We start from the raw sequence: 24474 nt of genomic DNA on the forward strand, positions 1-24474 counted from the left end.
TGTGGGCTCAGAGGACCCCTTGCATTATAGCAGAAAAGTTTGCTTTTGGCCTCTCAGGATGGTACACCCATCTCAAACTTGGACTCATTCATTAAGAATTAAGCTAGAACTTTCTTATGCACACACCTACCACTCTGTTCAGAGGTACCGCTTTCATGCCCCAAGGGAAAGAGATACTTTTCTGCATGGAATGGATTTTTACAGTCACAATTAACAAGGATTTAATAGCGAAGTATTGTTTTCCAGTTTTGAGGCTGTTTCCCTGAATTACACATTAGTTGGGATTATTTGTAAGAGAGGCATGGTCCCTATGACATAGTAAATATACCCACCATTATTAGTGAAATCCGAATCTGAAAGGGCATTTCATAAAGAGAGCTTCATGAAAGCTAAAGAAGGGACAGACAACTCAGGTCATTACGTGTCGTTCCAGATTATATCCTCAGTTTATTTTTCACATAAAATGGCTTCCGTAGTTTCCTGACCATAGGAATGTAGGACTCTTTCTTTTTTTGGTACAGCTTCCTCGATTTCCTTCCTCTTCCACCCTTTCTCCTACTGCTCTAGACCCAGTTTCTCCCCAGAGTTTGAAATCAGCTTGGACTTCTGCTTCTGTTCCCTCAGCTCTCCCTCAGATTCTGGTCTCACCTCAGCAGCTGCTGAAATAGATCAGGGAAGATCTCCGAGTCCACCCCTCGCCTCTGTCCTCACTCCTCCGTCTCCCTACCCCCAACTTCCCTTACCAAGTCTCTCTCACTTGTGAGGAATCCAGTGATCATTTCTATGGGGACATCCCATGGATTTTGTTTATTTATTTTGTTATTTTTCTTTTTTATTCTTTTTTTATTCCTGGCATGAGCAGGCTCTGGAATCAAACCCGATTTCTGGCATGGCAGGTGAGAATTCTGCCACTGAGCCACCGTGGCACCGCCCCGTCCCATGGGTTTTTATGGCCTATTTAAGATTGAATTTAGGGAAGACAACATCTCTTTACTTGGAGACTGCCTGTATAGATCTTAGAGGAAAAACTTACGTGGCTTTTCTCTTCTTTTCCTGACTCTATCTGCATTCATGTTCTCTCTCTTAAATATCAGCTCTATTGAGATATAGTTCACATACCATAAAATTTTCTCTTTTAGAGTATACAAAGCATACTAAATATATAGTCGTTTTTAATATATTCACAGTATTGAGCAACCATCACTAATTCCAGAACATTTCATCACCTGAAAAACTCACTCCCCATTAGCAGTCACTCCCTAATTTCATCCCCCCCCCCCCACTCCCTAGCAACCGTTAATCTACTTTCCATCTCTATGGATTTGTTATTCTGGACAGTTCATGTAAATGTAATCATACAATATGTGGCCTTTTTGACTGGCTTATTTCACTTAGCATAATATTTTCAAGGTTTATCCATGTGTCAGTACTTCATTTCTCTCCTGCTCTCTTATATAAGTAATAGTGGTGGGTTAGTGTGAACAAGCAGACAAAATTCTGTAAAAACTATCAAAACCTTAATATTATAATTTTTACTTGGTAATTACCTGGGAACAGATGGCACATCCTAAGTACTGTAGCCTTAGGAACTTTTTCAATTACTTGGATGTGGCCCTCAAAAAGGCCTAGTGGTGGGTTTTTGCTGTCTCATGTGGTCACGTTTGTTGACTTTATTAAATTCACCAACATTGTTTATTCCCTTTTGCCAGTTTTCTACCAAGATGGACCTGTGAGCATGTACCATAATTGGAGAAAAGAAAGAAATTTCATTTATATACAGGACATTTAAAAAGTTATACAACCAAAACATGATAAGAGCAAATTAAAAAATTATGAAGTATGTTTTATAATTTAACAATCAGTTCAAATATCTAAGAGATTATTTAACTAAAATTTTTAGTAATACTATCCTACTTAATTTTCTAGTTTGTAGAGCTCATTGATACTGAGTTAATGTTAAATAGTTTCAATTTTTTTTTTTTTTGCATGGGCAGGCACTGGGAATCGAACCCTGGTCTCTGCCATGGCAGGTGAGAATTCTGCCACTAAGCCACCATCTCACCACCCTACTTTTGATTTTTGACACCGGTTGATTAAAGAAATGGTTTTGAGCCTTAGGCTGTAGGATCATCATTAGCTCCAACAGGAGCATGCTACATAGCAAGCAAGTGTGTATGAAACTTGTTTGTATCTACCTCTTGAATTTCTCTGAAAAGAATCCTGCATTTGGAGTTATTTTTAGTTTGTCCTTTCTGGTTGTAAAGAGCAGAGATTCACTTGGATTGTCTGAATAAACAAAAGATATATGTATGATAGAGTTGAGGGAATTATTGCTAAATTTCAGGAGAATGATACCTGGAAGTCCATCAGTGATTGAGGCTGCCATAGCGCTGCAGGCATTTGCCCCTTTCACATGGGTCGTGTGCATCATTCTTTGGAGTCCTCTGCTTACCAGTAGTATCTGCTCCCTCCTAACCTCAGCTCTCAACTGGCTTTGGTAGTTCCAACTCCACCCCTTGCCAATCTTTTATTTTTTTACCTCATTGCTAATGACTTAATAGCCTGGTTTTCCTAATTCAATTTTCCATGAGGCTAGGTATAGAAATGAGGCTCTGATTGAGCTAGATCTTTTTCTACCAGGCATGGCCAACTGGAGAGCTGTAAATAGTTACTTGTAGGAGAACTACCTGCAAGCACTGGTGAGGAGCAAGAAGCCATATAAACAAAACATACTGAGTACATCATTCATGCATAGTTCAGAGGGCATTTGACTGGCATGGTTGGCGTGGCTAGTGTGGAAAGATTGTGGTGTGGTGGAGGAAGGTACTTTGTATTAGGACCTTTAGGAAAGACATAGGGCTGTCTTTTGGGATCAAGGGAAGGTCTCTGTAGCTAATCTGAGGTATGGGCAGGGTACAGATGGTTCCTGAAACAATAGAAATTAAGGTTGTTCATCTCTCAGTCTCTTGCTTTCCGCTTTTTTGTATGAGTAGGCTCCTGTCTCTCCATTGTACGTGGTTTGGCAGATGAAATGTCTGCCATCTGCTCCTGGTCTTCACTGTCCACCGATTTCTCCCTAAGTTCTGGTTGGAAACACTGGGGATGAGTGAGAGGGAGGCCTTCATTTACTAGACTTTGGTCAAGTGGCCACTCCCAGACCAGAGAACTGTAGTCAGGGTGTGGAGGGTTGTGAGAAAATGACAGTTTTACCACAACCACAGGGATGAACCAGCGAAAGAGCTGTTTCCAAAAACGGGAGTGGGTGCTGGGCAGATGACAATAGATGTTCACAGTTGGCTGTGTTTTTGGGTAGATCAATGTTCTTGATTAAGAGATATATTCTATGAAATGCCAAGGTGATGCTCACTATTGACTGACTAATTGCTTCCTTAAAACCGAAACAACCAATAATGTAAGCTTCCTGTAAGAGCTTTGAAGAAAATAAAGTGAACAAAGAAACAAACATTAGCATTGCAGAGTCTTTAGAATATGCCACCAGTAAGATGTTTAGTTTGCATCTAAGTTACCACCTTGTGAATTTGGGTGGTTATTTTTTGAACTTGGAAACAGTCACTCCCTGCTTTCTTCTTTGGGACCTTGGGTACTAAGCACCGTTCTTGGAGCCTAATAGGTGCTCAGTCCTAAAGTTCCATTCTAGACTTTTTAGCAGTACAGTGACATAAGTATTATATTAACATGTCCTTACCCACATGAAATCTATAAACACATGGTCTATCAAACAAGAAAAATATAACAGTGTTATATAAAAGTGTCATCATGGTACTTCCTGAAAACATGAATCTTAGACTAAGTATGTCCATTTTCTAGGATTCTTATCTCCTCTATACTCACTAGTCTTCATGGGAATTGTTTGAGCTCCGAATGTTGACCCATCACAGTGGGCCTATAAATTTTCAGAACTCTAAGGTGGTGACATAATAGGGTAATTGGGAAAACATTATTGGATAAGGCTGATAATAATTTTGCCATACAGGTGGGGATTTCTGCAGATTCTTTAGATTTCTTGAACATGTTTGTGAGGTTGCCTTAATAGCCACAAGATTGTATCTGTAGACAACTTAAGAAACAGATGGACTTATTTCAGGGAGACACTGGGTCATTTGGCAGGTCCCAAGGCCTTCCCTACATTACGCGTTACCTGTTGGGCCATCCTGTGAATCTTTGGCAAATTCAAGCTCTCTCAGTCCTCTCTCCAGCCTGAGTGTCTGCTCATGCGTGAGTGTATCCATATTCTCACTCCGTCTGATTGTTCAGCTGATTGTTGAATTTCTTGAAGAGAGTGACAATGAGTACTGTTTACTTTTTCAGCATTCTTTACAATGCCATAAGTACTGTGCTTTTTATCGAGCACTTGTCAGACTGAAGAACTGATTCATGGTCAGAGCTGTTAAATGTCACTTCATTAGGGGAAAAACTTCTCCTAATTAGACATATCAAAAGCTAGTTTTATGCATTTAAGATTCTTAGATTAAAATGTATTGTAAAATAATATGCATGGGTTGTTAAAAAGAGGAATCCAAACACTACAGAATTATATAGACAGTGAAAGTTTCTCCTTCCCTAAATTTATCCCCCTCCCAATCCCACTTCCTAAAGATAATTCTTCTAGAAAGTTTGGTGCATATTTTCTGAGCTATTTTGCAGTTATATTTTTCCATGTACACTGTTGAAAATTTTTTTTTCCTGGTAATAAGCAAAAGAAGGGATGATTGTTAGAATCCTGGAGTTTAATCTTTTTCCCACTAGAGTATTTGGCTTTATTTTCATTTTTGATAACTTGGTAGAAATGCTTTTAGAAGTTTGGGGGTTTGATTGGTATTAGTCAAACCACTGTACAGTGAATCAGACATCCCAGGATGTCTGAGGTTTGGCCCCTCCCTCATTTTGTGCTGCAAGTGTATGCTCCCGGGGTTTTACCATTTTTGTCAAAAGAGTGGAAGTGTTAAAGATTTCTTTCATCTTCGGATTACTGCGATGTTTCTGGATTTCTTGCTTTGTCTCTTTTCTTTTCACGTCTACTGGATATTAAAGGTGTTTAATCCTGAGCATCTGTAAAGAGGCACACACTCCTTGGTTTGCTGCCTGGTTTCCTGCTTCCCATGTACTGCCATTAGCCTCGAGAGCATGCCAGCAATTGGAGTTTGATAATTTAAAGGTTCATTACAAATTTATAAATGTTGGTGACAATTTTCCCTCTTGGAATACTGTATTGTGACTTTAAGGACATAGGTGGATATAGTGGGCAAGCCGTGAGAGAGAGTAATTGGAACCACTTATTGTGATAGCAATTATAATAGGCGGTTCCAAGAATACCTCCATTTTGCTAAAACAGCCAAAGGCCATTCATCTGTCCCTCAAACTGCAAGCAGAGCTGGACAGCTGTTGTCATTATTGTTGATTTAACTGATGTATAATTTAAGCCCTTTCTTTCGTGGTGAACAAGAGCAACAAAATCTAGTAACTTTCCTTATCTAATGCAGCTAGCAGTGTGTCCTTTAGCCAGCCTGGCCCCGTTTTTCTCTAGCCAGTGGACGTCAATTTGATACTTTGTGGGATGACAGTCCCAAAGATGTTTTGTATACTGATTTTGAAGAAATAACTTTATAGACCATAATAATTAGTCCCCTCTATGTCTGTATTGTGAACACACAAAATTTTGTATCTGGACTGGTCACTGTGGGGAATTAGCATGTGCTGCCAGTTTCTGCCCAAAGCCCCTCCACACACCATGCATGGAATTGTGCTGTCCCCAAGCATTTGAAGGAAGACCAGTGTTAGTGTGGATGCTTGTAAATAATGTAGAGGTATTTAAGACTGCCTTGAGAAATAGATGGAGGGAAGGCAAAGCTGGAGGATACACTTATACTAATGTGAAACCTAAAACTGTGGACACTGAATTCACAGGTGTGCGTGTGCGGCTTTCTTTGTGCATTTAATCACCTGTAGTCTTCACACACAGCCACATGTGGATCTTTTTTTTATATATATTTTATTTTTAACTCCCTCATACTCAGGGAGTCATTTTAATCAGCCCAATGACACAATTACCATCTGAGTTGAATTTTACCATAGAGGATGATACTTCTTTGTTCTTTAAACCTAATAGAGGGCTTTAGAATAATAGTGATGATTTAGTCCATAATTGACTTCTGATTTTAGAATAAAGAAACTTTTGACTACAATATAAGTAAGAAATATATTTTAGGCAATTGTACACACATGAATGTATGCATGTGGGTAAAATATCTGTGTGTGTGTGTACACATAAAAATGTCACAAAGTAGTGTTTATTCACACTATGTGATATGTTCTGTGATATTTTCCATTCCATTTAATAAATGCTGGTCTTGATCCATTGATTAGATTTTATGACTAATGGTGTTGGAAAACCCTGTGGTACTGGTAATTTAAACGTATGCCTAAATGATGCCTTATTACTAAGCTTTGTGAATTGGGTTTATTAGAGTGAGGGGTTTTTTTTAGTTTCATTCATCATTCATTAATTCGTTTATTAATGAATGAGTGAGTAAAATATTTACTGAGTACCTACTACCATGTGCCAGGCATTGTGATTAATATTAGAAATACAGAAGTAGGCATTAAGTGAAAGCAAGTCTGTGGTCAGTAGAAAAGGTTTCCGGTTCTCACAAAGGAGAGTGAAGTCAGTAGAGGGAAGGGAATTTCAGGCTGTGGAAGGGGTGTCCTCACTCTCTCAGGGAGCCTGGGGGCTGAAGTAGCTACAGGAATGGACAGACAGGGCTGGGATGCCATGCCAAGCAGTTTAGCCTTTATCCTGTAGGCCAGTGTTTTTCAAAATGTAGCTCAGGGACATTTTTCCCCCCAATTAGAATATTATTTGTTTCTTCAGATTATTAAATGGCAAACGCTGCTGCTCTAGGTAAACTGAATGCCCTCCCTTAGACTACAGTGGTCCTGAGGCTCCCTTGCAACTTAGCTTGAGAACCACTGCCGTGGGTTTCAGGGAATAGCAAAATCTAACTTCTGTTTTGTCAGAAGGATCTCTCTGGGGACCCCAGAGGATGGTTTAGAGAGGAGAGAGGCTAGAGGAAGGGAAGCCATTTTAGGAGAATGTCCTTTAGTCTAAGAAGAGATGAGGAGAAGAGACTGAAACTGGGACTGTTACAAAGAGCTTGAGAAAGCAAAGGTTTGAACTGTTGGATTGGAATCCCCAGGACCTGTTCTCTGATGGGCTGTGGGAATATGGAGGAGGCAGGAAGGAGGAAAATGAATTTGGTGTTGGCTAAGTGAAGCCTAAGGTTCCAAGTTGGTCTTTTGGATGCCAGACCCTTGGGGCAAATGGGGTTGTGTAGAGTATTTTGGTCATGTATTTGCAGCGCAGACCACTGTTTTGTGGGACGGTGTAAAGGAATTCCAGGCTAGGGGATTTTTTCCCCCTATCACATGGCCTCCAGTTTTCAGGATTTCGCCGCTATTCTCTAGGCTTATATTTGTCTGTATTCCATCCAATCTTCAGAAACGGCGTGGGCCCTGAGGCTGTCTCACTCTGCCTGTCCGCAGGCATGTTAGGAGATCCTCCGAGGACCCCTGGGTGATACAGTTTGGATTCAGGCCTCCTGGTTGACCCTGAGAAAGGAAGAATGGCCTGGGGTTCTATATTAAACCCCTGCTTAGCCACTCACAGAGCTGTCGTTGTAGATAAGTTGTTCCTATAAGAAGAGAAAAATAAGAAGAAAAAATAACCCCACCTTGTGGGGTTGTGATCATTTGAAATAGCGTGGAAAGAGCCCAGCTCAGTGACTGGACACAGTGTCATGCCTGCGAGGTGTTAACTCTGATGTTCCAATATGCAAATACATCTTGCGAAAGGAGGGTGCCTCTCTCCTCTTGCAAGGGGAACTCCCATACTGAGGAGTAGTTGACATTAATGCAAGGTGGGAAGATTAGAAGAAGTCGAGAGAAAGAGCAGAAGCATCCAAAGGACACATGTTCAGATGACCTAAAGGCAGTGGTGACCTGTATGTAGCTCTTTTGCTGTGGTGTTACCAGTGATTTTGTGACTCTCAAGCCTTCTCCAGGAAGGCAGGAAAATCACTGAGGATTTTTTTAATTAAAATGTGTTCTTCACAATTGCACCTTCTAGTACTGTACTTAACTTTGGATTTGCATTAATGCACCTTAAAATGACCCTGGATAATCCTAAATATTTATTGAGAGGATTATTTAAGGGGGGAGGTGCAATAAAATATTTAGACTTTTCTTATAGTGGGGGTTGATAAATTGATCCCCCCTCCCCCAGAATGACCAAATTTTGAAAGAGAGAGAGAGTTGGAGATGGAAGCAGGAGACCTCTGTGACTTGGATAGAGAAGAACATGCTTAGCTTAGAAAATCCAAATTGAACAGGTTGGCTTGGTTCTTACCAGAAGAGGGTTGGTACTTGGTAGGGTTACTTAGTTTTAGTGTTGTGTTTCTTTTTGTTGAGACAGCTGTAGTGTGGTATCCAGGGATAATAAAGAAGAAATATTACTAGATTTCCAGGAGGATTATTTATAATACTTAAAATTTGTATATTACTTTCATCTTGGAGAACTTTGTAGAAACACTAATGTAATATAAAGAGCTCTCTTCGGGAGGGGACATGAGTCCCCATTTTACAGATTTCAATCTGAGATTTTCTTAATTGGATTGTTATTTGCCCTAGTCTGCTTTAGAGATAATATAAATCAGAAGCACTGGTGTTCCAGGCCTGTAATTGAAAGCCTCTGATTCCTATCCTTGACCTGCCTTTTCCAGCCATCTTAGAAGCTGCCCTCCTTTCATGTAAATATTTGCATGTAGGTCTCCGTAATACCCTTTATTCATGAGAAAAAAATTTTAGCCACTCTCTCTCCAAATATTCCATGTTACAGAATTATGAGTAAGACTTTGAGTTACCTTCAGTAAACTCTGAAGATTGGAACTGTTGGGGGAACAGATGTTAGAGCAAAGTTTTTTGTTTGTTTTAAGGAATGTATATTCACTTGTGACATCAGTGGTGACTGAACAGAGCCAGGCATTACCTACATTTAGGTAGACTCAGATTTAAGAATCAGATATTTTACAGGGTTGTTTCTTTTCATTTCCGATTATCGAGCACAAGAAAACAGCCACCAGTTTAAAAAAGGGAGGCCTAAATGAATTGTAAAAAATATATATATATATCAAACATTTATTTGTACTAAATAGTATACCAAGAAGTTATGGCTTCACCTTTGGGGTGGGGGATATGGCAGTATGAATTATTGTAAAGGTATGGAGATAAAAATATATCCTAGATATCATTGTTGGGAGGTTTTAGAAACAGGACTTAAACTAAAAATACTTTTTGAAAGGGAATGATAAAATTAAATGGAGCTGAGTGCTTTATTTCACCTGCATTTGCCCGATTGCTAATCTGTTGTTATAGTGAAGCCCAAAGTTGGACATTAAAATCTAGGGTAACCTCATTTATTTCAGGCACCAGAACTTTTGTATGGCGTTTTCTAAGGTGGCTCCAGATAGGGGTGACCCTCAGCACCATTCCTGCAGTCAGACCTTTGCTTCACTGGCCCAGAGTTCACAGAAATCATGCAGCCTCTCAGCTTCCTCTGAAGATTCGGGTGTGGGATGGTTTTATTGTGAGCCCTCAGACCTGGAAGACTGGGGCCCAGCTCCTGGGCGACAGTCAGGAGGCTGAAAGGTTTTCCTTTTTCCTCCCGGTGGTTTTTGTGTACACAGGGGGGACAGGCGGACTGTGCATCGGTGGCGGGGAGAATGACATTTGCCCTTGGGAAAACATTAAATACTGCATGACTGTGACTCAAGCCACAGCCTCATGTTAATTTTCTGTTAACTTTTTATCTTTGATGAGTCAAAAAATGCAGGTTCTTGGAGGGTGTTAATTAACAAGAACTAGTGTGACTTTAATTACAACCATGTCAAATTACAAGCCCCTTTCCTGTGTAATGATTTTTACCATTTGCCCTTCCATTGTCTTCAAAAGGCAGACTCCAAGCACAGATTCTTGATCGGTAAGAACTTTGGTCCATTGCTTCACAAGCTCTTACTACACCAACATGATCTTTAACAGAAAACTAGGTGTGTACCTGCATTGACAGGATATCAATATTCTTTAACTGGGTGGGGAAGGCTAAGTATTTCAGAATACTTGATGATGGGATACTGTTAAGCCTTAGGAGTATGGAAAACTTCTTTATTTAATATCTGCCAAGGTGGTGGAGGCCTGTCCTTATTGGACCGCTGACACCTGCAAACACACTCACATATTCACCCCAATTCTGTAAATAAGTACATGTCGCCTTAATTATGATGTATTACTGATGAATATTTCTAAACTATTACCCATTGATTTCTTTTGTGTCTCGGGAACTTGATCTCAAAGATGCTGACGGAAAAATAAAGTTTTTGGACACCTTTATGAAGGCTGGACTTGCAGAGCTGAGAAGGCCTGAAGCTGATGGTAACTGATAAATGGAGGTTGCTCGATAGCAGTGTGCACAAAGGCAAGGCGTCAACAGGCAGTTTGGAGTCAGTAACTAATTTATTAGGCCTTTTGTTGCAAAATCAAAAAAAATGAGAGTTGGCAGCATTCCCAGAAAAGTTTTGTGTTTTTTTAAAGGGTGGAAAGGAGGACTCGGGGGATCAGTGTGTTGGGTGATAGCATTTGAGAACATTTCTGTTCATGCTTCAGAGTCATAGACACGTGAACACATGGCTTTAGATCTACGATTTCTTTCCCTGCCCAGTGGTGCCGTCTGCCTGAGTCTTTACTGAAGCCTTTATGTTGTTATTAAAATAAGCTATCATGGGGAAAAGACACCATCATGGTCTCAGATGCTGTTTTTCTTGGTAAATGGAAATTAAAAAGGGATAAAAATGGGTAATAAGAAGGGAGAGTGGCTACACTCTAAGTGGCTGCTTAGCCTTTTTCTTCTCCTCTCATTTTATTCCTCATCTGTCATTTAAATTCTAATTGTAGTGAATGAATGCATTTTCAGGTATCTAAATATAAGTTATTCCCTCAAGACATCATAAGAAGTGTAAAGAAAACACCATGTAAGAAACCTGGAAAAGGGGTCTTTGAACAACACAGTGTATTGGCTTTGTGCTGGGCTGGGAGTATTAGGCTGAAGCTACTGGTCTCTCTGAGCTGGTTACAAGTTTTGAACATCAGAGAACACGGAAGGATTTATCAGTTATCTACCACTTAGTATAGGCCGTCAGCTCCACCTAGGGTGTTGGACGCTGGAAGGTGATTTTGAGCCCTGTGCTTACTTCACTGACAGGGCCATGAGAAACACGCGTTGCTTTCTTTGTCCTCACCTCCCGGTACTCTATAGGTTTGCCCTAGAAATTAAAGAGGCAGCAGAAATTCAGATGGCCCACAGCGTAATCTCCAGTATGCCCATAATCCACTCTGTCTCTGGGCACACTGCTTAATCTTGGTGCCTGGTTTTCCTGTAAAATGAGGTGGTTGACTTAGGCAGGTGAATTTTAAAAGGGAACGCCATGTCACCTGTTAGGAATTCTAGCTGTCATCTTCTCATTTTGCAGGCTGAGGCTCAGACTAGGGGACAGGATGGACTAGGCTCTGTGGTTTGCGGTAGGTGCCAACTCCCTCTCAAAGCCTTCACTTTCATCACTGTTCAGGCCGCTGAAATAGCTAAATAGTTTTTGAACAGCTATTTCTCAGAAGATTCTAGGCTAGAAGGTATGGGGTGAAGGCTGTATAAGAGTTGCATCTGCCCCCAAACAGTTTATGGCACATTTCCAAGAACGTTCTATCCAAAAGGACCTCAGAGATTTTTTAATTTCAAGTTCCTTAGTTTTTAAGAAGAGCATTAGAGCAGCTAAGGGACTGGCTCAAGGTATCACAGCCAGTCAGTATCAAGAGCTGAGAGTGGAGTCCCCTTTCATATCTCTTGAGTCTGTAACTGGTACTCTTTCCACTATTTGATTAGGTAGAGAAGCTTTATTTGTGCACAAGAAGAAATGAGTAATACTCTAGGACAGCATGCAATAGGTACCAGGCAGTGGAAGCTGGCTACTACTACTGGGTTTCTGAGAAGGAGCGATCGTCTCAGCTGGGGTAATCTGGGAAGCCTTCCTGGAGGAGGAAAGTTTTGTGCTGGACTTGAAGGATGGGTGGCCTTTGGATTGAAGGGAGAGGGGAGAATCAAGAGCAGAGGGGTAAAGATGGGAAAGCCCAAGACAAATTGTGGGGCTGAAGCAGAGGGATAGATAGAAGAAGCGAAAGAGAGAGATATATACACACAAGCAGTATCAGCTGGGGACAAGGGAAGACAACAATTGACATTTACTGAGACAGTTGTCTTGGGATGCTTTCCCCGTGTCATCTCAGCATTCTGAGTGGGGAAGTTACATCCTCACCATGTACTTATTCAAGGGCATCAAATGCTCCCAATCCCATTTGTGTACTTCGGCACCTACCTCCCTCAAAATAAAGGTCAGTTAGATTTTGCGATCCAGCAGGAAATTATCTGGTTTAAAATAGGGGGAAGAAAAGAAAAGAGGGAAGGAGTTTTTACTTCTGTAAAGAAGGTGTGGGAGGTAGTTGATAGTATTTAATTTTTTTCCAGTAAGCCCAGAGCCTGCCTCCCAATTAATAGGCAGTGGTCTGTGAATTATTCAGAGCCTGTGCCCAGTAAGTGGCTGCCTAGCAAAGTCCAGTGGGAAGGAGGCTGTGGCTATCTTACTGAGAGATCAGCAGAGGCTCAGGTACTGAGGAGGAAGAAATGACGGCACCTTTAAAATATTTCAGTTGTAACATGCCAGGGCTGCACGCATTGTTCCATGTCCCTGCCACTGGGTAGTTGGAACCTGTTTTTCAAAGAGCAAGAAATAACCCCCTCCATATTAAAATTGCACAGATGGTATAGCAACACATAGCATTTGTCTGCAAGAAACCCCACTCCTGTGCTTACCCTGCTCTCTTCTTTTCTCAGCCAAGTAAAGAAGTGAAGTTCTCCATCCTTTCAGATGGCACCTCCTGTAATGATCACACAGAGTTACTAGCACCTGGCATTTGTTACACGCTACCCGTGTCTTTGTATTTGCATTGTGAGTGTGTGTGTCCTTTTTCCTTAACTAGAGTGAAAGTTCCTGCAGAAAAAAAGTAATTTCTTCCCTCATGGGTCCCTCAGATGGCAGAGAAAATGTTCACTACATTGACTTTTGCTCTCAGTAGACCATAGGCAGAGGACCGTGTCTAGGTGATGAGGTTCGCAAATGCACGCGCATGCACACACACACGCGCGCGCACACACCACTCCACTCTCTGCCCTTGTCTCCTTCCCTTTCCAGGTGCCTGCTCTTTCACCTGCTCTCATCCCTTTTTATTACAGGTCCCTGTAAAGCTGAAACAGGTAACATGATTGGGAAAGACCGAGGCCAGGGTCCAAAGGTCTGAAACAGCATAGATTCCACACAGAATAAAAAGGATTGTATTTCCTGTTTTTTCATTTCATTCCTATGAACTGTCCTGCCCGGGGAATGGTGTCCTCTCGCTGCCCGTCTGCCCTCTGGTACGCCTCCGGCCCCATAGCTCTGCACACGTGTGTGTGTCAGCCTTTTCTCTCCGTGTTGGAGGTGGGAAGAGAACTACTGGGCAAGAGCAGGCCTGGTCCCGATTGCATTCCTTAGATGTTCCTTTCCTTTAAACTACTCTACTGGAGCCCAGCCTTGGCTCAGGCTAGTGTTACATTCGCAGGCATAGCAACACCTGTTTGCCAAAGGTGGGCCCCTAGACTGGGGCATTCTTTTACCCCTACCAGGAAGCTTTGTATGTGCAGATAACAGATCAGATAAGAATCCAGGGATAAAGTTTGGCTGGGTGGAAGATTCAGTAAACTGCATTCCTTCCCCAGGACCTTGGGTGTTTATTACTGAGTGTACCCTGCTGTTTTTCTCCTTCTTAGCAGAGATCAGTCATGTAGTTCAGTTCTGATCTACAGTTTAGATCTACCAGTTAGACAGAAAAGGGATAGGATGGAAATTGTATTCGCCCTGGTATTTCAAATTCAGCCATGTATGACTAGATGGTTCTGTGCTGTGTATACGTGTGTAGAGAAAGACAGAGAACCATCCATATTCTCCAAGAAATATGGATGAGACAGCAACTCATCTCTGCTCTCCAAGAGAGACAGCAACTCATCTCTGCTCTCATCTGTCCTCCTGTACAAGTGAGGTGTGGTTGCAAAAATACCTGTAGTCTTTCTTTAACTTTTCTTCTAGGTTTCCTAAGTCCTGAGCTACCAGATCTGATAGCTCCACCTCAAACATCCATTGGCCTTTCAAACTTGAACCCTTTAGAGCCTCTTTCATAATGGGTGTTGTGTTCTTGCTATTTCTGAGATGTTATTGCTTTTATATCTGTTAAATATGATTTTGAGTGTGCCTTTCCCACTTCATAAGGGATGAATTAAAGAGAAGGGACCGGGCTTGGTGAGTACTTCCCAGGTGGAGCACTGCTCCTACCATTCAGAACTGTTCTTGTTCAAAACAGTTGGGCAAAAAACGAGGTGACCACACTGGCTGCCAGCCTCAGGTAGTGACGCCTTGTGAAACCTGCAACATCCTCCAGCTAGTAGCCTCCTTGGTGGAATAAGGGATGTCTGAAGGTACAGCAGAATTCATTTTTGCAGTTTCCTCTATGAGGAGTTTGAAAAGGAGTCATCATAGCTTCTAGGATTATGCTAAATTTATGTCAATTTATAGGACAATTCTATGGGGTTAGTTCTATTATTATGCCAATATTTCAGGCTCAGAGAATCGTAAAGTTAGAGCCAGCTTATTTAGTCCAAAGTCTGCTTTTAACCACATCTCCTCCTCTAACTCTGCATATCCAAACCCTGACTCCTACGCGCAAATGGGCGCTACTTCAGATGTTAAGTAGAGGAATGGTCTCCCCTACCCCCACCCCACCCCCATCTTCTAGGAGCAGTGTGGGTTGTAAGTGGGGGAGAGATGCTGGGGTCTGCTTCCAGCTGCCCAGGCAGTGGGCGCTGAGGACGAGGGGTTGTTAGATTTAGAGAAAGGAGAGACATTCTGAGAGGGATGACAGGCAGGTGGCAATGACACACAAATGCCAGTGTCAGAGATATGCTATGCCAGTGGATCTTTTTGAAAACTGTTCTTCTGGGGAGAGAAAAGGTGGCTTCAGATGATTTCTTCTGCTCCACCCACCCCACCCCCGCTTTTTTTTTGGTGGATTTCATGATGGTGTATGCTTGGTTGGTTGATTGAGTTTTCTGTTAAGTGGGGAAATTTCCATTGAAAGGAGGATGGGTTTTTGTGAGACAGTAGATTTTAAGGCAGGCGGGTAGTTGGGGGCTTTCCAGGCATTCGGCAGTGAAAAAAGGAAAATTATCACAGTTAGGGATTCAAGACTGGGAGACTGTGTTACAGGAGGCTCCTGGAGAAAAGAATAGCTGGGCCAGAGAGATGAGACGAAGAGATGAGAAAGAAAAAAAATTTAAGCATAAATTCAAGGGCAAGCTTTGAACCTGCTTTTCCATCTGGAAGAGGATTATTTTAGTAGTAGTATTTTGACTTCTTATAAAGACATTGGCTTTATGAGTGATGAAGAAGGAAAGGCAGATCTGTAGTAGAAAGAAGCAGAGAATTTGGCTAAACAGAAGGTTTATAAATGAAACTTTATTTTCTGTCCCTCTCTGTTCCCACCACTTTTTTCTCAGCTGTAGGGTTGGTTTTTCAAATCCTGGAAGGGGCATAAATCCCATCACATCTCAGATTTTGGCCATCCTTTCCCGGACATTTTCAGTCATGCTAATATTTAGATGTTCAGGAAATGAACACTCCAAAGTTTACCCTTTCAAGTTTTCTTCTTGAAAAGCATTCATCTCTCTCTCTCTCTCTCTCTCTCTTTCTTTCTTTCTTTTCTTTCAAGACTATGTATTAAGCCTCTTGGAACAAACAGAAGGCTTAATCTTATCCCCTTTTAATGTTCCCATTCATGTGTCACATGTTAAATCTTCCAGATTCTCAAGTGTACAGGCCCACCAAGTAGGAGAAAAGGAACAAAAACAAATTCAATTCACAACACCAGAACCCTCCAAGTAAGCACTTCTTTGTGAACAGGCAGAGAATGTGTTAATCCGGACCCAAACTAAATACCATAGAGGTGTATGTGAAGACTCGCTTGCTTGGCTTTTAAGTTTATCTGGATGTTACTTACTGAGTTTTATGGTTTTCCTGAAAACCTCAGAAATCCTTAGTAAGTTGGATATATTCTGAGCACGCAGGAGAAACAGAGAGGAACAGTTGAGAAAGCACTGGGTGTGATTGGTCTGGGGTTCCCGTGTGGCTCAGCCCATCCAGCTCTGTGACCATGGGCAAGGCACTGAACCTCTCACAACCTCAGTTGCCTTGTCTAAAATAGAGACAATATCTACTCACATGGTTAGTCAACTGAGAAAATGTTCATGAAAGCCTTTCTTGGCTGCAAAGTGCTGTAATCATTTGATGTGGTAATTATTATGGCCATTCAGTTTATTTGAAGATGGATGATAATTGGGACTACAGTAATAGTCTCCAAGTAGGGAGAACTCAGTATACCAATAAATGCATTTAGAACCAGAAGAAAGTTTATCACCATACAGTCCAAACCCTTTGATTTATACATCAAAATTACTTAACCTTTCAGTGCCACTGAAAAGTTAAGGAGCCTGAGCATCCACCTCTGGCCTTGGGTCTTTCCATTACACTACAGTCCTTCTAATTTGTTCGGTCCACAGATAAACTTGGGGACCTGATTTTATCTTTATAGCATCATAAAGATGGCAGATACATGTTACTTAGGCTTCTGCTGCTTCTGTCCCAAGCTCAGAGCAGACTGGCTAAAATCAGTCGTGGCCATGTTCCATTCTCCTTGGAATCCTTCGTGCAGCCTTCTGGCTGGCACCACTAGGTATCACAGTTGGCCATATGTGTTGATATCCCTGACTTGAGGAAAAAAATGAGAAGAGGGCCAAAATTGCAGGGTCTGTTTCTGCAGAAAGCCTGGCAGTCTGTTAAGCATTCTAAAAACTATATTCTATTTCTGTCATAGGTGTCTTCAGAGTCCCTCTTCCTAGTTCACTATAAGTAAAACTGTGGGTAGGACATCTGGCCTCCTGTTTTAAGATAGAGCTGGACAAGCTCCTTTAAATTCCTTCTTTCCCTCTTCCCTCTGAAGGCAAGTGTACCCCCCCATCTCCCACCCCACCCCTGGCTATGGCTCATGGCTCCACCCATCCCTTTCAGCCTTTTCCCCACTGGCCTTTTTCCTGCCTACCACAGCTCAAGGCTGAAACTTGTGCACACAGGGCTTGCTCAGTGGGGCTTGTCTCAGATCTCACACCCCTTCTGATTAGGCTTATCTTCCATCAACAAACTCACCACCTCTTCTTTCTTGTCCTTTACTCCCTTCCTCCTTACTCTCTAAGTAACCTGACTTGTGCTTTCATTACCCAATTGCCTTGAAAATGTCTTTCTCCATGATTTGTGGGTAACACCCCCCTCTTGGTTTTCATTCTTTAATTCCCTTGGCATCTCCTGGTTTTTCCTCTTCCTCCTTGAGGCCCAGTCCAAACCGGCCTTCCTCAGGGCTCAGCCTCCTACCTCTTACCTTCCTTCCTGAATGTTAACCCCGTTCCTGTCTCAACACTCACCTCTCTGTAAGGAACTGTTATCTTCAGCCCTGGACCTAGTTGCACATCCCTGACTGCTTTCTGGACATGTTACCTGGGGGTGTTGTAGGTAACAGCATCAGTCTGTCTAAAAGGACATTTGCAATCCTCCTCAAAACCTGAGGCTGTGGCCTTTGACCCTCTCTTTGTACCTCCCACATAAAGTCAGTTACCAAAATCCTGCAGATTAACTCTTCCATCAACCCATTCCGGTTGCCACACCCTGTTAGTCCTTTGACCAAAACAACTATAGTAACCACAGAATTAACCTTACTGCCCTCAGGTTCTCTTACCCATTCTAAATTACCACTGCCAGATTAATCATTCTTTGCGCCCAGCCAGGACCCCATCCTCTTCTGGCTCAGAAGTCGCCAGTGGTTCCCAGGTCTGTCTTTCCCCTCAGCCTGACAGTCCCTTAGGCTCCAGCCAAATTGTTATATTCACTGGTTCTAGAAGGTCAGTGCTTTTATTTGCCTGCCTTTTTTCCACTAAAAGAGGAGGCTTCTCCAGACTGTTAATAGTCCACCTGTGTTTCAACATCTTGTCACAGTGCCAGCCCCTCCTAGAGGTCTTCCCACTTGCCTTCCTAGGCAGATGTAACCTTGTCCTCTGAACTCTTGTAGCTCCCGACCCGTCCCCATATGGTATTCTTCTGGTTTTTCACTATTTGCATATTTGCTCTCTTCCTTTGGCCACAGCAGATCCTCCACACAAATCCTTGCACACAGTAGGGACCCAGTAGATACTGAGTGAAATAGAGAATGAGTGACTTCCCCACTGCTTCCCCACTGTTCAGGTGGAGGTGGTCAGAAGGGGACATTGAGTCTGTGGAAAGGAGGCTCCCTCCTGTCTTCCTGTCCTCCTGCCTGCTCCCATCACACCAAGTGGATTCTCGCTTCTCAACTCCTGCCCCTGTGGGATTTTTAAACCCATCTCCAACCTCAAAACCTTTCTTTCTAGTACTTTCATGCATTCACCCTGCCTGGCTTATTCCAGTCTCTCTCTAGATTGAGTGTGGCTTTACTCAATCAAAATGTGAATTTTGAAAATATACTCTTAATTTTTAATAGTATTTTACAATTTTTACAGAATTTTCACATCATTTGGTGACCTTGTAGAGGTAGGTACTAATTATCCCTGTCTGACAGCTGAGGTTTAGAAAGATTCCAGGGTCTCCTCTCAGTTCACAGGTGATTAAGAGGCACCGCCAATACTTGAACTCAAGTCTTTGGAATCCTAGTTAAGTGCTCCTCCCAATATCCTGTTTTCTGCTGCCTTCCCGCCTACCTTCCTGTCAGCCTTGTGGATTTTCAAAATGTTCTACATCTTGGATGTAGCCCATCCTGGCTGGGCCCAGCTTTAGAACGGTGAAGGTTAGCACTGGCTTATTAAAAACCCACTTGTGAATAGAAGGGGAGTGGGGAGCTGTTCAGAGTTGAGAGTTAGCTAGGCTCTGGTTTTTTTTTGTTTGTGTGTTTGTTTTTATTAATTACAAAAAAAATTAACTAACACAACATTTAGAAATCATTCCATTCTACATATGCAATCAGTAATTCTTAATATCATCACATAGATGTGTGATCATCATTTCTTAGTCTAGTTTTAACTCTAGCCTTGGACAGGATGCTGTTGCTTGAATTACATGTGCCCTGGGGACTAAAGTAAACCTGGGATGGAGGCCCAGCTCTTTAATGCAGTTTGGAATCCTTTAGGATTGAAATTACCTTCCGTAGTGGGTATTGCTGCAGGGCTCCATGCTGGAAACGCCAAATTTCTAACTTGTTGTCTGCTTGCTTTATTTAGCTAATGGGGAAAAAGGGAGGAGGGAAGAAACTTGGATCAATTATTTCCCAAGAATACATTTTGATCAGTGTTATTTTCTGTGTAGTGGGTTTTATTTTGGGTTGAGATCGGTGGGAGAAGTAGTGAGGAGAGTTAAAAATTTTTTGGAGAGCCTTAAACTGTAGAGGCCATGTTTTACAAATCACAGTAGGATTGGGGGTAAGTTCTGTACTTTTATCTCCCCATCGGATTGTAAACTCCTGCAGGTCTGAGATCATTGTGGGTTTTACCTGTGTACCTTTCTCCCACAATGCCTTGCATATCGGCGCTCCCAGAAATCTTCCCTCGCATCGAGTTACAATCATAGGGCGCAGTGTTATCCCAGCAGAACTCCGCCTTAATATCCTGTGATAGCAGCAGATGTCAGTTGAGGAGATTCTTGAATGGCCCAGAATTTACACCTCCCTTTGCCGTGGCCTTGCGTAGCGCCCCGAAGGACTTTGTTATTGCTTTTGCCGCGTGGCCGAGCCGGGCGGGAGCGGCGTGATCGGGCCCGCGCGGTGCGCGCCCAGGTGCGCAGTGCTCGTGGCCGCGTTATCTCCGCAGACGCTAAATAGTGAATGAGCCGCCGGGGCCGGGGACCTGCGGGGCTTCATAGCCTCCCCGGCCGCCGGACAGGCATGCTCTTCTTTTCATGTGATAGTAATCGGAGACTTTTCCGTTACGTGAGGCTCTCTACACAAGCTTGTAATTCCACTATCTTTGTTTGGGAAGATACCACCGCGGCGCGCGGGCCGTCGGCGCGTCCGGGGCTTGGCCCGGGGCACGCCCGGGATCCGCGGCTTGGGGTCGGCGGGGCGGGGACTGGCAGTGCAGGGACAGCGGGGCGGTAAGGGGCCCCTCGTGGCCGGTCGGCCTACCCCGCGCCCCTCCTCGTGGTACAGCCTGCGTTTCCTCTACAATGCTGTTATGCTAATTAGGTGACATCACCACCCTGCACACGGCGAGTGGCTCCTGATTAAATTACAAACCGGCGGCCGCCGCGGGCAGCAGGAGGAGGGAGGTGTGTGCGCTGCTCCCGCGAGCTCCCGGGCTCGGCGACCGTGGCGTGCTTAGGATTGGCCATATTAAATTTTTTTTTTTTAAGTAGGACTTGCGCTTCCCTCCTTCCTCCTACCCCTCCTCGGTAATTTATTTCAAGCTTCTAGGGAAGAGCCACAAAAGGAAGGAAAGCGACAAGGAATTAGATTCTTGAGGGGTAAGTCCGGCCGGGCTAAGGTGAACTCTGCTGAGCCGACTTCCTATCAGAACAGCCCGCTGGACTTTCAGACCAGATTGAGGCTTGGTGTAGGTCCAGCCTTTTTTGCAGGGGCCAGGAGCCAAACCGTGCGGAAGTTGCTGCGTGTTGGATGGGGGTTGGAGGGCGCCCGAGCGGGATTTCGACCGTGCAGCCCTCCAGGGCGTTACGCCGGGCATAATGGAATTGCAGAGGACATCCAGCATCTCCGGGCCACTGTCGCCGGCGTACACGGGACAGGTGCCTTACAACTACAACCAGCTGGAAGGGAGATTCAAGCAGCTCCAAGGTAAGCCCCCCCCCCCCAAAGCCTGGGGCTGCCCTGGGGCCGTGCCAACTTGTGGGGGAGCTCGGAGGCTTTATTTGTACCATATGGTATGTGACCCTAATGAAGATGGGCGCCCGCTGGGCCTGGCCCCAGCACCTCTGGTTGGCTACCAGCGCCCCATTCGCTACTTTAAAGAAAACAGGTTTTCACTCTGCTCCAGATAAGCCACCATTTGGAGTCCCTCTTTCCAGTATCTTTTGGACTCTTTTGGTTGTTAGGTACCTGCTGCCCGCTGCACACACGCTTTTCTTTCCTTTTAATTATGTTAACATCGCAGTTGGTCAATGCTAATAGACCTGTTAGTATGCAAGAATTTGATTCCGGGTCGCCTCTGTCTCCCAGCCCCCAGCCTCTTACCTCTGAGAAGCTTTGAAGGTGTAAAGTGCATGGTTTGAGACCCAGTCCTGTAGAACAATAGCAAAGGGGAGGAGGGAGTGGTCTTTTTGTTCCTAAACAGTCAGTAAATTACAGTTTTGATCCAATGCTTAATTTAAACCCTTTTGATGTATTGAGTTGGGGGAGAGCTTTACCATCAATTTAGTGGGCTATGTAATTTATAATGAAAGTCAGTTATTGTCATTCCAGTGCTTTGGGATGGGTTAGTTGGATCAATGATAGGTTTCTTAAGCACAAATAATTGAATGAATCCAACATTTTCCCGCATGTTTTTTAGGAGAGCAGGCCCCTGCATGTGCAGCAGCATGTATGGGGTGGTGGACCCGCTTCCCTCCAGGGCCCCCCTGCCTGCAGCTGACCTGGCCTTTGCAGCCCTGGCAGCCACTGCACAGCTAGCAGGCCGAGCCCACAGAGGCTCTGGGCTTATGCAAGAAAAAGGATTCATAAGTGAAAGCAGAACTCCTTCTGTTTGGAAGCCCCTGGAACCAGTAATAGTCCAGGAATGGCTCTGTGTTGTGAAAAAGTAGCCTCCGCAGACCATGGATGTTTCTTATTTTAACTCTTCTTGGTGCCACAAATGTTGTTCCTGTGAGGAGGAGGAAGGAAGGAAGCGGCTCAGTCCTATAATGTTTTCATTGGGAAGGGGGGTAGGATATATTTCATTGATAGGTTTATTTGTCTTGTGAAATAGTTGACAGTAATGACGCTTCTCTGGAAAAGAAGAGGCAGAACAGGACGTGAGTTTAAACATTTGTTAGGCAATGCTGCATTCCTGGGGCAGTTAGTGAAGAGGAAACCCCGTTCACTTCAGGGAATGATTATGTGTCTCTTGAGCTCTCTAAGGTGGGATGTGCTTTATAAACAACACAAAACGCTAGGGGGCCTGGGCTGAGGGGCACTTGCAAGTGGATGAGGAACTGGGGTGTGTCCATGGTTTCCTGGGTCTATTAGGGTAGGTCTCCCACAGTTTGGGGTTCTCAGAGTTCAGAAAGTGCCTCCTTCACGTGACTATGTCCCCCACTTCATTGTGGCACTCCTGCCAAGGGAAGCACCCCCAGAGGGCTCCCCAGTTGGAAAATCGATCACCAGTCTCCAGTCATGACTGAGGTTTCAGAAGAAATGCAAAGCAAGGACAGAGAAAATATAAGAAGGTTCAGGGAGCCTGGCACCCTTAGGCCCACCCATAACAAAAGGCTATTATTCTGAAAGGGTTGAAGATGGTTGTAAGACTCCTCAGAGAAAGGTGACCTTACCCACAGGAAATGTCTTAAACTGTCCTCTCTGGGCAGTGTAAAATCTAAATAAAAACAACAGCTGCGTGCCCATGATAATTTACTTTCTAAGTGCTGCTGCTGAAGGAAATGCTTTCACAAGGGGCGGGCTTCATGTTTTGTGTGGCTTTTTAATTTATTTTTTTTTAAATGACCTTTGTCCCCCTAATGTAGCCCCAGATAACTTTATTTCTAAATATTGTGGTTCAGGAGTTGCACAAGTTTAAAGTTGGTATTTCTGTAACGGAAAGCCACCCATGTTGAGGAACCGAGAAAGGGTGAATTAACTTTCAAGTTTGGTGGATCTCAGGAGAATTACTAAACATTTGGCAGTGTCCTTAGTAACAAATGGAACGTAGATTGCATTTTATGCAGCCTTAGGAGAACATTGGTAAAACTATCCCCCTTGCCCCACAGTTGGTATTTTGTTTACTTTGTAGTTCTTTCAGCCATCACATACCTTTGATAACATATAGCTTCCACCTGATCATTAATTCCATATGTGCCTACAAGGCTGCCTCTCTTCCCTCCCTCCCCCATCCTTTTTTAGGTGTATTTGTTCCTAGAACTTACCTAGTTTTGACAAAATACTCCTCTAAATCTGTATTGGTTTTCTAATGCCTCCTATACGAACTTATTGACTTAGTGTCTATGCCTAACAGCCTGAGAATGCTGTGATTTGGGGAATCGTTATTTCTGCTTTATTGCTGGTTTCAAATATTTGCGCATTGGATCCTGTAAATTTCAGGAGGGACCGTAAAATTTGATTTCATGTTCTTACTAAGGGATGTCTGGTATTCAAATGAATCTGGTCTATCTAGACAAAATATGTATGAGATATATCGGTAAGAAAGTAAAATCTCCTTGACTTATGGGACTGAGATGATGTAATGTGATGTCTTCGTCACATTAAGGTTCGTGGCCTAGGACAAGACGGGGCCTTCAATCTCTGGTTACTTTAGTATCAACCACTAACACACCCCACTAACAGACACACCCAACACTCCCACACACACGCGCACTCAAAAGTTTTCATCTGCAAAAGTAAATTAGCACCTTCCTCAGAGTTCATGCATCTTAGAAAATTGAATCAGTCATTTCTGGATTTTTCTTTTTTTAAATGAGAGATACACCAAACACCACAAAATGCTAATGTATTTAGATAAATGTGTTTGTAATAACAGAGAAGTTCGTGATATCTTCTCTCCAGTTTCCTATCAGCTCATCCTGCTTCTCTCCCACTCTGGCACCCTTGCTTGTCCCTATTGTGTAAATTAAATTCCGCATGTCTTAGCTTGGCATTCGGAACCCTCCCCCCAAACGGCCCCACCCCCACATACCTCCTGGGCCACCTCTTACATTCCAGCCAGACCTTCCAGGCAGGCCTGCCTGCAGCTCTTCTGAAAACGCAGCCCTGGGTTTTGCCTCCATTTTCTGCCTTCTGTCTCAAATGCCCCACCCTTCCATTTCACCTAAAGAAATCCTTCCTACAGGATTGAAAACTTTCAAAGTTTTTAAAAGATTGTGTTTGCGTTGTGTAAAGCTTCTCCTTGTCTCTGGTGGGAAAAGAGGCTTTGTTGAATTACTAGGAGCTTTGCATATGGTCTCTTGTCTAGTTTTCATAACATACCTATGAGATTTAAAAGATGAG

At 43.3% G+C, this 24474-nt stretch overlaps 1 protein-coding gene and 1 long non-coding RNA gene across 5 annotated transcripts in view; one reads left to right on the forward strand and one right to left on the reverse strand.

The window, feature by feature from the left end:
• Positions 1-24474, forward strand: part of SPTBN1 (spectrin beta, non-erythrocytic 1) — a 193287-nt gene that overhangs the window by 62800 nt on the left and 106013 nt on the right. Inside the window, exon 1 of one of the 4 annotated variants that reach the window (XM_077134233.1) lies at positions 20547-21117. The exons of the other annotated variants lie outside the window; for them this stretch is intronic. Coding sequence (XP_076990348.1) covers positions 21009-21117 — 109 coding nt within the window. The 5' untranslated portion in view covers positions 20547-21008. Of the gene's footprint in view, positions 1-20546; positions 21118-24474 lie in introns of those variants that run through there. 4 annotated transcript variants of the gene reach the window in all.
• Positions 429-8996, reverse strand: LOC143660826 (uncharacterized). The gene is made up of 4 exons (XR_013164264.1): positions 8937-8996; positions 4160-4290; positions 1548-1727; positions 429-659 (listed from the first exon to the last, which is right to left on the reverse strand). It is a non-coding gene; the product is annotated as an uncharacterized LOC143660826 (long non-coding RNA).

This window comes from Tamandua tetradactyla, chromosome 17 (assembly GCF_023851605.1).
Source record: "Tamandua tetradactyla isolate mTamTet1 chromosome 17, mTamTet1.pri, whole genome shotgun sequence".
In the NCBI taxonomy this organism is placed as follows: domain Eukaryota; kingdom Metazoa; phylum Chordata; class Mammalia; order Pilosa; family Myrmecophagidae; genus Tamandua; species Tamandua tetradactyla.